Source organism: Hydra vulgaris, chromosome 11, assembly GCF_038396675.1.
Source record: "Hydra vulgaris chromosome 11, alternate assembly HydraT2T_AEP".
Lineage (NCBI taxonomy): Eukaryota > Metazoa > Cnidaria > Hydrozoa > Anthoathecata > Hydridae > Hydra > Hydra vulgaris.
In genome coordinates this window covers 25,241,453-25,255,000 of record NC_088930.1, presented here as the reverse complement: position 1 = coordinate 25,255,000, position 13,548 = coordinate 25,241,453, and the positions used below count along the sequence as shown (strand labels likewise).

Here is a 13,548-nt window from a genome sequence, read left to right as displayed (position 1 = left end):
TATATATATATATATATATATATATATATATATATATATATATATATATATATATATATATATATATATATATATATATATATATATATATATATATATATATATGTATATATATATATATATATATATATATATATATGTATATATATATATATATATATATATATATATACATACATATATATATAAATTTTTTTTAATTTTTTTTATTTATTGCTCATTTAATAGTACTACATAAACATTGATTGTAACAAAAGTTAAAATAAATTTCAAAATATCTCTGGAACTAAAGATAATTATTCATTAGTTATGATTTGATTCTATTTCATAATTGAAATCACTCTTTACTTGATAGTTAAAATCATTAGACTATGGCTTTGTTTTTGTTTTTTAACAAAGTTTTGCTGTCTTTACTTTTGAAACATTTTTTCTTGATCTTTTCTTAGTAACCTTTTGATTTGTTTGCTGGTCACAATCTTATTATGTGATCTGATTTGAAGCTTGCATACAGTTCCAACGTTTTCACTTTTAAAATATATAAGCACAAAGACCTAAAAAACTAAAAAAAAAATTTTTTATAATTTGGAAAACATAAAGATAAGAGTGAGTTTCAAAGCATTGATGTGTGAGAAAAAAAACAAAATGACTAAAAGTTTTTAGAGCATGAAGACATAGATACAGTAAAAGAATGCAACTTTGCTGAATGATGAATCAAGCAAGAATGAGTTTTGGTTGATGAAGCTAGAGATGATTGCTCCTTTGAGCAATGACCATTGTAGTATTTGTAAAATAAAAGGTTAAATATATGTATAGAAGACATTTATTTTGAAAAAATTTAGACCTTTATAAGTTACCTTCACTACAGCTTCTTAGATGTAGTAAAGACAACTTACCTTAGAGAAAACTTTGATATAAAATCCCCAATTTAAATGTGGGCAAGCGAAGAAAGAGCTTATAAACCTCTTTGCTAATGGTAGTATTACAATAAAATTACTCTGTCATAAAAAACAGTTTAACATCAGGGCATCTTTTTGCTAAAATTTGCTGCAATTGTTTATTTATAATATATATATATATATATATATATATATAATATATATATATATATATATATATATATATATATATTTTACATGATATAATTTAACCACTGCTATAATAAAGGGTGCAACTGAAAGATTTGTATCCAGTCCTGAAGAAGTGCTGGGCGTCATATCTGAAGGAAAAGCAAATCGCCATGTTTCAGTTACAAGTATTTTTTATTACTTTTTATTTTCTTAACTATAGTTGACTATTATGAACAGATTTGTGTATTCATTTTTCTTATATATTTGTTAATTTTCTTTTAAAAAATCTTTATAAAACAATAGAAGTAAAATGTTAATTGACTTAGTATTTTATTAATAAAATACATGGTTTGTTTATTTATTATTCATTTCAAATTATATTGTTATCAAGCATTTTTGTTAACATTTGAAAAAAATTTAGTTTATAAAAGTTGTTCTTAATCACATTTAATTATCATTTTTTTTAAACTTAAAATTTAAAAATCTGTACTAATATTATCATATTACTCAGTGTAGAAAATAATGTCCAGTCAAGGGTCAACAACCACCCGATATTACTAAAATTGCTATTTTTGACCTCTCAAAATGAATTCTTGCCGGTTGGTTGACCGGTTAAAGAAAAATCAGAATTTTGAAAAACAAGGTTTGTCAAGTAATCACAATGTAATTTGGAAAATGCTTATACTACAATTTCATAAAATCATTTAAGTTTTGAAAATATGTTCAAAATAGTTTTATTGTTTAGGATATGCTACTCTAATTAGCTTCACTATTAATATTATATATGATGAAAACTACATCTATTAATTTTTTTGCTTTACTTATTTAGATTTCTTTCATTTTACTGGTGGTAAAAATCCTTTTTTCATAAATTATTAACATTCTTATTTTATTATTATTTTAATAAAAATATTTAATACATCATTTTAATAATATATAATAATTTTTGTATTTAACTAAGAACTTTTTTTATATACAATATATAAAATGTTCTTAGTTAAATACTAAAATTATTATATATTATTAAAATGAATATATATACATATAGTTTTTATAGTAGTGTTTCATAAAACGGTTGTCCTCTTAATATTGAGTTTTCAGTTTCAGTTACAACATTATTGTTAACTAATTAACACTAACAGTTTTCAAAATGATTTTAATGAGCAGAGTAATACGATGTAAAAGTATTTTTCTTTAACGTGGTATAAGGATTAAACTTCTTATTTTTTTATTATTTGAAATTGTTGTACTTGACTAAGAACATTTTCTCTTCTGACTGTAGTTTTTTCATTTAATTGAATTTTCTTTTAGCTTTTCCTGCCATTTGCAAAATCATTGCAATAAATAAATTATTTGTGTTTAAAATGAGTTTAAAATTATCAATAGTGTGTTTGCACTTTGTTTTTTTTACTAATGAAAGAATCAGATGAAGCATATATTTGAAAATATATTTTTAGTAAAAACTTTGTTTTATGTAACATAAGTTACTGTTATAGTAGCATTTCACTAAACGATTTCGTTTAGTATTAAGTACTCAGTTTAAAATTTGAATATTTTATAAAAATTGTTTTATACTTAAAAAAAAAAAATTCAAAATTAGATTACTTGAATGTTATCAAACTTCCTTTTTTAATTAAATGGAAATCTGTGTGCACAAGAGTTACTTTAAACTATTAACATTAGCTGGTAATTTGAATGTTTTTGCGTTTACATTTAAAAATGCTTTTATTTAAAACTATTGTTTTAAGAGGAATACAAGCTCATTAATTTTCAAGCATTATTCTTTATTTTTGAATGTATATAACTCAGTCATAAAGAACTATTACTAAAATAAATATTTAAACATATAAAAAATAAAAAACTTGACTGTCCAAAAAAAAATTGACTGTCAATTTCATGTGTTAGCCGAATTAGCCGCTCGCCTTCAATTTTCTAAATATCCAGACTATTACAAAAATCTTTAATACATTGATACAAGCTGTGAATAAAATTTTTTATAAAATTGATGGCTTATTTTGTCAATATAATGTCATTGTTAATATATTATGTTATGTTTTTTGTATTGAATGTTGGAAGGTCCCAATCACAAAATAAAAAATGTAGCATATATTTATTATCAATGAAGTAAAAAATTGAATGAAAGACATCTTTTTACACTTTCCTTTTTTACAAATTTTTTTTTACACTGTTTTTTAAAGTTGTTTATGTTAAATAATTATTTTAGTTTTAATTTATAGTTAAAAATATTTAAATCTGCTTTAGACATGAATGAGCATAGTTCGCGAAGTCATAGTATATTTCTTATTAATGTAAAACAAGAAAATACAGAAACACAAAAGAAGTTGAGTGGAAAGCTGTACCTTGTTGATCTGGCTGGTTCAGAGAAGGTTTTGAAGAATTTTAGTTGTCAATATAAACTTTTAAAAATTTTTATGTTTTAGATTTTTATTTTTATTTTTTAGGTTAGCAAAACAGGTGCTGAGGGAGATGTGCTGAATGAAGCAAAAAATATAAACAAATCATTATCTGCTCTTGGTAATGTCATTAGTGGATTAGCAGATGGCAATAGTAGTTATATTCCATACAGGGACAGCAAAATGACAAGGATTCTACAAGAAAGTTTAGGTGGAAATTCTCGTACAACAATAATTATTTGTTGTTCTCCATCATCATTTAATGAAGTAGAAACAAAAACAACTTTACTGTTTGGACAAAGGTATTACTTTTTTTTTTCCTTTTTTTTTTTTTTTTTGGTTTCCTTAATTTTTTTGTTGTATAAATATACAGTCCTTTGTTTGTGTGTGTGTGTGTTTGCGTGTGCATATGTTTGTTTATGTACTATAAATACTAATGCATATGTCTGCAAAACACTATTATAATATGTGCACACACAAATTAACTGTCAAGATGAAAGTAAATGTTAAACTTTAAAAAAGATTTTTTTTTAAAACTTATTTATTAGAGGAAAAAAAATTAGCAAAAAAATAAAAAATTTCAAGGCAAGTTAATTAACATACAAAACTGGTATAAAACTTTATTATTCTATAGTAATAAACTGATAATAAACTCCATATATCACTAGTAGAGATGTGCCGGAACCAGTTTATGTTGAGTCATTAGTATTTTTAGTTAGCAATCCAAAAAAATAAAATAATTAAGTTTATATTATTTTTATCTAATTTTAAATATTACTTAAACAGATAGTTACAGCATATTTGAAGGCTAGATTTGTCAAAATTTTCAATTAGTTTACTTGGTGGTCCTGCAAAAAAATGGCTAGTTCTGAGTACAATAAAACTTTTGAATACTGGATCCCTGGGGTCCAATTCAGGTACCCAGTACACTTCAAGTCACTAATTAACTTTTCAATCAAATCAGACCTGATTTTAGTAATATTGAAACTGCTTTTATGATTTTTTAATTTTTTAGATATTTTTAATTCTAGGTGTAAACTGATTGAGTCCAATATTCTTAGAGCATGATTTTTAGCTTTCCTTTTTTTTTAAAACACTTTTGACTTGATCCAGAATGGCCCACAAGTGTTCAATTGGATTAAGATCTGGGCTTTGAGCAGGCCATTGAAGTAATTCTGCGTCTGGAAAAATAATTCTTTTGCCATCTTGACAATCCGCTGATCAATGTCTTTTTATGCTTAGCTCTGGATCTTAACTGATACTAAACTCTGTTACCAATGTCATTTAAGTTGCTTTTTTTATTAACCTGAATATTTTACCTTAATTGAACAAGTCAATAGTCAAATTCCGCTGAGCTTGTAACCATTCTTTGATTTTAATTCTCATACTTGACAATATCAATAGAAAATCAAATGAATTTAAAAAATCAGTCATTAGCAATTACTTGTTATTGAGCAACAATATTTCTTAAACTATTAAAAAGTTTTTTAATAATCACTTTCACATGTTTGTTTGCAAAACAACATGTTCAGATAATTATTTTTTGTCAAGGTTTTTACACTCCTTAAGGAGTCATTATATTTTAACAACGTAAGTTGTTAAAGATTTTTGCCCGTTTAAAATTGTTATTTAATTTCCTTTAGAATACTTGATGCCATTTAAAATTGTAATTAAAATTGTTATTTCTTTCAGAATAATTATAACAGTATTTATCAAAATCTTATTTTTTTCTGAGATAAACAGAGAAAGTTTATTTTTCACAATAAGTTTTTATCTTTCTGATACTTATTACTCTGACTGCATACATGCTTTCACCCTTAAGTCTTTTCATACTCGCCCACAGACTCGTCAAGTCTTTGGCTAGAGCATAAAAAAGCATTTTTTTATTTTAAATAAAAGCATTTTTTTAAAATTGCAATAAATCTTTTTGTTCATCAAATACTTTTATGAAAAATTATGAAAATGTAATTATGTATGAATTAGAGTTTAAATAAAATGTTCGTCTTGCTGTTTTTTTTTTGTTTTTTTTTTTGTATTTATTTTGAATCTAAATAAAATGTTTGTCTTGCTGTTTTTATTTTAATTAGTATGTTTAATATTTAAATTAAATATTATATAAAACGTTTTTTTATTTTTATTTTAATTATTTTATTTTGAATGTAAATAAAAAGTTTTTTTTGCTCGGTTCTTTAAAATTATTTCATCTAGTATTTGTTCAAAGCATTTTTCCTGCTAATTTTGTTTTTATATTTTTATTTTTATTTAAATCGGCAAAAAAGATGAGTTTTTTACATTAGGCATGCCAACCTAAAAATGACCATCCAGCCAGTGCTTTTCCAAAGTTTCAAATGTTTTCATTAAATATTTCATTAATTGAAATTTAACATAATTTTAGTATTTGGTATTTGTTTGATTTTGATTAACAAAACAAATATCAAAGTTGCATTTTAAAGCTAAGTTATATAGGGTTTTAATTTCATTATTTAAATCGTAATAATTATCTATGTTTATAATATTAATCTATACATTATAAAGATTAGGGAATATATTGTTGAATCCCAATGTAAAAAGTGAAGTCCTTAAGAATTTTTTTGGGCCTGTTTCAATGTATAAGTTCCTGTGCAGTAGCTTCTTTTTAAAATTTTCCAAGAACAGTTTTAATATTATCTGTGGTCTCAGATGTGAGAACTCTAGAGGTCTACTTGAGTAAGTTGAGCTAAGTCTTTATCTTTTTGATGGGATTTAGTCTCTGAATTTTTAATATAATTTCCTTTTAGTATAAAATCCTAGTTTATTTTCCATTTATACCCAATCTATTTTTTTATTAAAAAGTTAATGTTCTTTCTCTTTACATTTTAGAGCAAAAACAATTAAAAATACTGTTGTAATAAACGAAGAACTCACAGCAGGTTTAAGAATAACTTTTTATCACAATTATCATTTGCGTTGTTTTGTTTTATTTTAAATTTCATTTGCAACTGAATATATATATAATTTTTTTCACAGTTTAATTTTATTTAATTACAGACGAATGGAAAAAAAGATATGAAAAAGAAAAAGAAAAAAATGCCAAGTTGCAAGCCATGTTAGCTCATCTTGAAAAGGAAGTCAACAGGTGGCGAAAAGGTAATTTTAGAATAAATGTGGTTCTAAACATAAGTCTTTACCAGTTTCTGATTGCACAAGCTTTTAAACATAACAAGCTAAACTAGCTTTTAAACATAACAAGCTAAACAAGCTTTTGACTGCTTTTTTGATTGAGTTACTATAATATCAACTAAAAACTTTTATGTTTAGGTGAAAGTGTTCCAATTGGCGAACAAATAAATACAGCTGATAAAAAAAGAAGTAGTGAACTAATAGAAGTAGCTACTGACCAACAAAAAGCCTTGGCTCATAGTCATGTTACTGATGCAGAGTTAGTCAAATTTGATGCTGAACGCACAAAATTATATAAAGAATTAGATGAGCGGGTAAGATTACTGTTTTACATAAAGTGTTTGTCTGTTTTTTTATTATGCCATGGTTTAAAAACTTTATTTCAAATGGTTTGTTTGATCAATATTGTTTTTAAAGGATGATGAAATCCAAGCCCAATCAAATCTTATAGAAACTCTTCGACAGCAGTTAGCTGACTTGGAAGAAGTATGTAAATTATAATTTTTGTAAAATAGTTATGTGTTACTCATGAATATTTATCTTTTATTAAATTTAAAGTTTTACCCTTTATTATTACTTACATGTAATTATAGAATCTAATATTTACAAAAGCAAATGCGGAGAGTTTGGAAGGTCAAGTTGGTTCAATTGCTAAAGAACATGATGCGTCTAAAAATGAAGTAAAAGAAGTTTTACAAGCACTCGAGGAGCTGGCTGTTAATTATGATCAAAAACTTCAAGAAGTTGATCAAAAGACAAAAGATAACGAAAGTCTTCTTGAGGACTTGACCAAGGAACAGCATAGTAAACAAGCACTGTCAAGAGAACTGGAAGCATTGCAAGAGAGAATGAACCTTATGACACGAAAAGTTACTGAAATAACTAACACCTTACTTGGAGAATTGGTACGTTATATTAAAATATTTCTAAATGTGTTATAGTTCATTCAACATATGCAAAACATTTTTATGGATTTTATGGATTGCATTAGATGTCTTGTGAAATTTAATTAGACTTGTATATGAGTATAAAAATTAGATTTCTTATTGTTTATCTAGATTAGATTTATTATTGAGTATTTAGATTAGATTTATTATTGTGTATATGGATTACATTTATTATTGTGTATATATATTTGGTTTATTCTTTTGTATACTGATAAGATTTATTATTGTGAATTATATTGTGTTTAGATTTATTTTTGTGTATTGTATAGATTTATTATTTATTTATTATGGATTAGATTATTTCTTGTGTATACTTTACTTTTACATACTTCTTGTGTGTACTTTACTTTTACATATTTCTTGTGTGTACTTTACTTTTACATACTTCTTGTGTGTACTTTACTTTTACATACTTCTTGTGTATACTTTACTTTTACATACTTCTTGTGTGTACTTTACTTTTACATACTTCTTGTGTATACTTTACTTTTACATACTTCTTGTGTATGCTTTACTTTTACATACTTCTTGTGTGTACTTTACTTTTACATACTTCTTGTGTATACTTTACTTTTACATACTTCTTGTGTATGCTTTACTTTTACATACTTCTTGTGTGTACTTTACTTTTACATACTTCTTGTGTATGCTTTACTTTTACATACTTCTTGTGTGTACTTTACTTTTACATACTTCTTGTGTGTACTTTACTTTTACATACTTCTTGTGTGTACTTTACTTTTACATACTTCTTGTGTATACTTTACTTTTACATACTTCTTGTGTGTACTTTACTTTTACATACTTCTTGTGTATGCTTTACTTTTACATACTTCTTGTTTGTACTTTACTTTTACATACTTCTTGTGTATGCTTTACTTTTACATACTTCTTGTTTGTACTTTACTTTTACATACTTCTTGTGTATGCTTTACTTTTACATACTTCTTGTGTATACTTTACTTTTACATACTTCTTGTGTATACTTTACTTTTACATACTTCTTGTGTATACTTTACTTTTACATACTTCTTGTGTGTACTTTACTTTTACATACTTCTTGTGTGTACTTTACTTTTACATACTTCTTGTGTATACTTTACTTTTACAAACTTCTTGTTTGTACTTTACTTTTACATACTTCTTGTGTATACTTTACTTTTACATACTTCTTGTGTGTACTTTACTTTTACATACTTCTTGTGTATACTTTACTTTTACATACTTCTTGTGTGTACTTTATTTCTACATACTTCTTGTGTGTACTTTATTTTTACATACTTCTTGTGTATACTTTACTTTTACATACTTCTTGTGTGTACTTTATTTTTACATACTTCTTGTGTGTACTTTATTTTTACATACTTCTTGTGTATACTTTACTTTTACATACTTCTTGTGTGTACTTTTGTTATATTTTTGTTATTGCATATATGGATTAGGTTAGTTCTTGTGTATATTTATTACTGTACTTTGTCATATTTAAGATACTTTCACAGATTCTAAAAGATAATAACAAATTTGAATTGATATATCTTATAAAAATTTTTTTTATTTTATTTGATCATTACAACTTTTAATTAGAGTGAGATCGGAAATCATCTTGGTGGAAATATTGCTGGTATGAAGGTGAGTTCAATTTTTCTTTTAAGTTTCTTAACTACGTTCTTGCTTTTCTAGCTTTTTTTAGAATTCTTTTCACAAATATTGTTTTTCTAGAGACCAGAGATTGAAAGCGCTTCTCAATTTGATGAAGAATTTACAGTAGCTCGTTTGTATGTAACAAAAATGAAAAGTGAGATTAAAACCATGGTTCAGGTAATTCAATATAGGTCTCAATAACATATTATTTTGTTTAAAGTTAATGATATTTGTTCAAAGTTAATGATATAATAAAGTTAGTAATATTTTATAACTTATTTTTATCTTTTAAGCTTAACAAACAACTTAATGAAACATGCCAAATAAATCAAGAAAAGCTTGACTTATTTGAAAAAGAGATTCAAGGTTATAAACTTACAATTGCACAAGTAAGTTTTCTGTTTTATGTATAATTTTTAAAACAGTTTAATATGTAATGAGTATAAGTTTTATATTAAATAACAGCATGGTGGTCATGCATTATTGATATGTCCTAGTTTTGGTATTTGGTAATACAGCCCTCGGAATTAGGGTCAGCATTCGACAATGTCTACCCTAACTGCCGACCTCAAAGTATTTGAGGTCGGCAAAAATTCACCAACTTTGCTTGTATGTTTTATGGAGACCCCTTTGTGTCAATTTTTTTTGCTGACCTGAATGCGATCTCCAACAGTTTAAGGTCGGCAATTTATTGTCGACCTCACTTTTCCTAATTCCGAGGGTTGGGTAATATATATGCATAAGTAAAGATACATGAATAACAAAATATGGTAATTTTAATGGAAAAATATTTTTTTATTTTATTTATCTATTTTATTACCTTTTAAGTTTTCAGAAATTATAATAATCAGAAGTTATTCTTGTAATTATAATGTATACTGATAAACTGGTAAATTAGCAGATGAATAAAATATAATTTATAATTACTACAAGTTTTGCAACATCGGTTAGGAAGGAGCCGTGAACTTCCAATTAAATGCTCATCCGCGGTGCTCTGTGATAAGACCGTAAGAACTTTTTAGGAGACATAAAATTAGAAGAAAAAAAAATTGTTCATTGTGTAAAAACTCACATTGCAATTAAAGTATTATTGCTAAAATCTGCATTTTTTTTTAAATTTGTATTTATAAGTAATTATCTTTAATAATTATGAGCAGTCAGATATATATAAATTGAGATTCACTGGGTAAAACTATTTGTGTGGTTGCTTTTTTTTAAACTGTTTAGTCTTTAATATGATTGGTTAGTGTAATTCCTAGATATTATTATAAAAAAAAGAAAAATAATATTCTAGCTTGAATAAATAATTTTGCTAAATATAATGAACTTTTGTATAATGAATTAAATTTTATAAAAAAATTTGTTTTCAATTTTACAAAATATTGATAATGGTAAATTGGCTTAAACACTGTTTTCTACAAAATATTGATAATGGTAAATTGGCTTAAACACTGTTTTCTACAAATAATACAAGACTAGTAAGTGTTAAGTGTGTATGTTTACATAAATACTTATGCACAATATGTCACAACTACAACAAATGTATAAATAATAGTCTTAAATGACAGAATTATTAATGTTATGCAGAGTTTATTACATTTACTAAATGAGAGAGTGGCTTTCCTATTAGAGTTACTCAACACCATCTAGAAAGCTTTTTTTTAAAGGATGCTTTGATAACCATAAAGCACTAATTACAGGGTTTGATGAGCACATTAAGTGTTCTTATATAATACTATATGAAGTATTAAATACTGTTTTAAACCTCAACATTTTAATCCAAGGTATAATATAAATTATGTAAGTCTCATCTACATCACACTTATTACCGACCTTAAAAGAACTGCTGCACTATGAAGCGAAAAGCTCAAAAAGTGGAATTTTTTTAATACACCATTTTCATTAATTTTTTTTACAACTTATTAGAAAAATATCAAATGATAAGAAAAATATATATTTTGGTTCTCTTATGTCTACTATCCTAGTCAGAGAAGCATTTTTTCCTACCTAGTAGAAGGTAAAAAAAGTTTGCTAAATTTCGCGAACTTTTTATACTTTTCTAATTTTTATTTTTTTTTTACTCATTTAGATGATATTTTTATTTTTTTTATCATACAGTTTTATTTAGGCATTCTTTTATCTTTTTCAAAAGTAAAAAGCTTAAATAATTAAATATAGCTTTTGCCAAATGAGTAATTAAAATATTAGGTGAAAATATAAATTTTCCGATAAATATTGTTTTTGAAAATAATATATCTCAAAAGTTACGCAGAGTTCCACCCTAAAATGACTTTTTTATCCTAGGGAATGTTATCATGGATAACTAAAAAAAAAATCAGCGGCCCCAAATTGCCCGATATGGATTTATGGGCATAAGTATAAAAAAAAAAAATCTGTGTAAAAAATTCCCCCCCCCCCCACAATAAGAGGGTTGTAAACTGTACGTCGTCATTACTTCTGAATGCCAAAAGATTTTTTTATGAAATTTGAATTCTATTGATAAAATTAAATTTTATTTTAAGTATAAAATCAAGGAAGTTGGAATTAATAATCCCAACTTGTGCTCTGTGGTTGAAGAAAAAGTGAAGAATAATATGAATGTTCATAACTTTAAAGATTTAAAAGGGAAGATTAAAACATTTCTTGCCAAGCTCAAGATCAAATATGAAAAACACGGAAGAACCTTCTCTCAATTTGAGGAACGCAAGAAAGAATGGCTGGCGTTTGAACTGTACCCAAGACCTGCTTCTCCCACATCAAGACCAGGAAAACCAGCTACACCATGAACTGATAGTTCGGAGAGAACTAAAAGGAGAAAGGTATCCAGGTATATTAAAATCTATATGCTACGTTTTTGGTGTCTAATTTTATTTAAATGAGTATATTTTTCTAAAAATAAAAAATATTTTTTTGGTTTGATTGGTGACCATTGTATCAAAGAACTTGCCTGTGCTGCTGCGTTGAGGGCTAAATCAAGCCCAGGAAAGAAAAACTATTCAAAAGTTATTAAACATTCTGTTAAAAATCCAGCTCTAGCCAAGAAAGTTATTGAAAATACAAAAACGAATCCAATAATTATAAAAGCAGAAGAGGCCCTTGCATTAAAGATAATTTGCGATCTCAGTTATTCACAATATCAAGTTATTAGAAACTCTTCACTAAAACAGAATGCAGAGATATACCCTTCAGTCTAAGTAATATTTGATGCAAAATCCAAATGTTATCCTGAAAAATTAAAAATTTTAGAAACATCTGCCAAATGTTATGTTCAGTCAATGGTGAATCACACTTTATCAAGAATTATAAACATATCTGATACAAAGTGTCTAGATGGATCGGAAACTACTGGAAAATTCTATATGAAAGCTGGAATGGATGGAGCCTCATCTCAAAGTGTATACAATCAAAGGTTTGTACAGATCTTTCAACAGGAATTGAAAACGAAAAATTCTTGTTCCAAACTGCAATTGTTCCGTTGAAAATGGAAATAGGGGCCATCACTGTAAGCCCCCACTTTAGCAGGCCTCTTCACCTGCAATACCAAAAAGAAAAAAAAGAGTCAACAAGAGCTGAAGAATTAGATGTTAGGAAGCAAATAGAAAGTCTTCAAGATTTTGAACTTGAAATCCCCTTCTCTAACCAGAAAGCAAAAATAAAAATAAAAATTGAGATGACCATGTTGGATGGCGAGGCAGTGAATGCTATAACAGATACAAACTCAACTCAATCTTGAAATCTTTGTTCTGCCAAGCCTAGTAAAATGAACAAGCTGGATATAATTAGAGAAAAAGTTTGCAATAAGCAAGCTATAGCTTTAGGATTATCAACACTGCACTAATGGATATGAATTTTTGAATTCATTCTACAACTGGCATATAAAATGGATATTAAAATATACCAGTACCGATCTCCAGAAGATAAATTATATGTAAAATCTCGAGAAAAAAAAATCAAAAGAAAGTTTAGAGAGGTGTTAAGCTTAGTGGTTGATACTCCTAAGCAGGGATTTGGAAATACTAATACAGGAACACTGCAAGGAGGGCATTTCTAGCAGCAGAATCTTTCTCTGAAATAACAGGAGTTAGTTTGGACATCATTTTAAGACTAAGAAACATATTAAATTCTGTTTGCAGTGGATTCCACCTGAACTTGGATGCTTTTAAAGCATACTGTTATAAAACTTTAGAGCTGATTGTGGAAACCTATTCTTGGTACATTATGCCACCTACACTTCATAAGGTTCTGGAACATGCATTTTTAATTGCTGAGCATTTGGATCTTTCCATTGGAGCGTATTCGGAGGAGGCTCAGGAAGCACAA

The 13,548-nt window shown here is 26.2% G+C and overlaps 1 protein-coding gene across 1 annotated transcript in view; it reads left to right on the top strand.

Annotated features, from left to right (window-relative positions):
- The window catches only part of LOC101236679 (kinesin heavy chain), a 59,211-nt gene that overhangs the window by 30,550 nt on the left and 15,113 nt on the right, over nt 1-13,548 (top strand). The window contains exons 7-17 of the mRNA XM_065810569.1: nt 1,165-1,252; nt 3,330-3,454; nt 3,530-3,783; nt 6,341-6,390; nt 6,509-6,607; nt 6,779-6,954; nt 7,058-7,126; nt 7,234-7,545; nt 9,172-9,216; nt 9,307-9,405; nt 9,522-9,617. Of these exons, the coding sequence (XP_065666641.1) occupies nt 1,165-1,252; nt 3,330-3,454; nt 3,530-3,783; nt 6,341-6,390; nt 6,509-6,607; nt 6,779-6,954; nt 7,058-7,126; nt 7,234-7,545; nt 9,172-9,216; nt 9,307-9,405; nt 9,522-9,617 (1,413 nt within the window). The remainder of the gene's footprint in view (nt 1-1,164; nt 1,253-3,329; nt 3,455-3,529; nt 3,784-6,340; nt 6,391-6,508; nt 6,608-6,778; nt 6,955-7,057; nt 7,127-7,233; nt 7,546-9,171; nt 9,217-9,306; nt 9,406-9,521; nt 9,618-13,548) is intronic.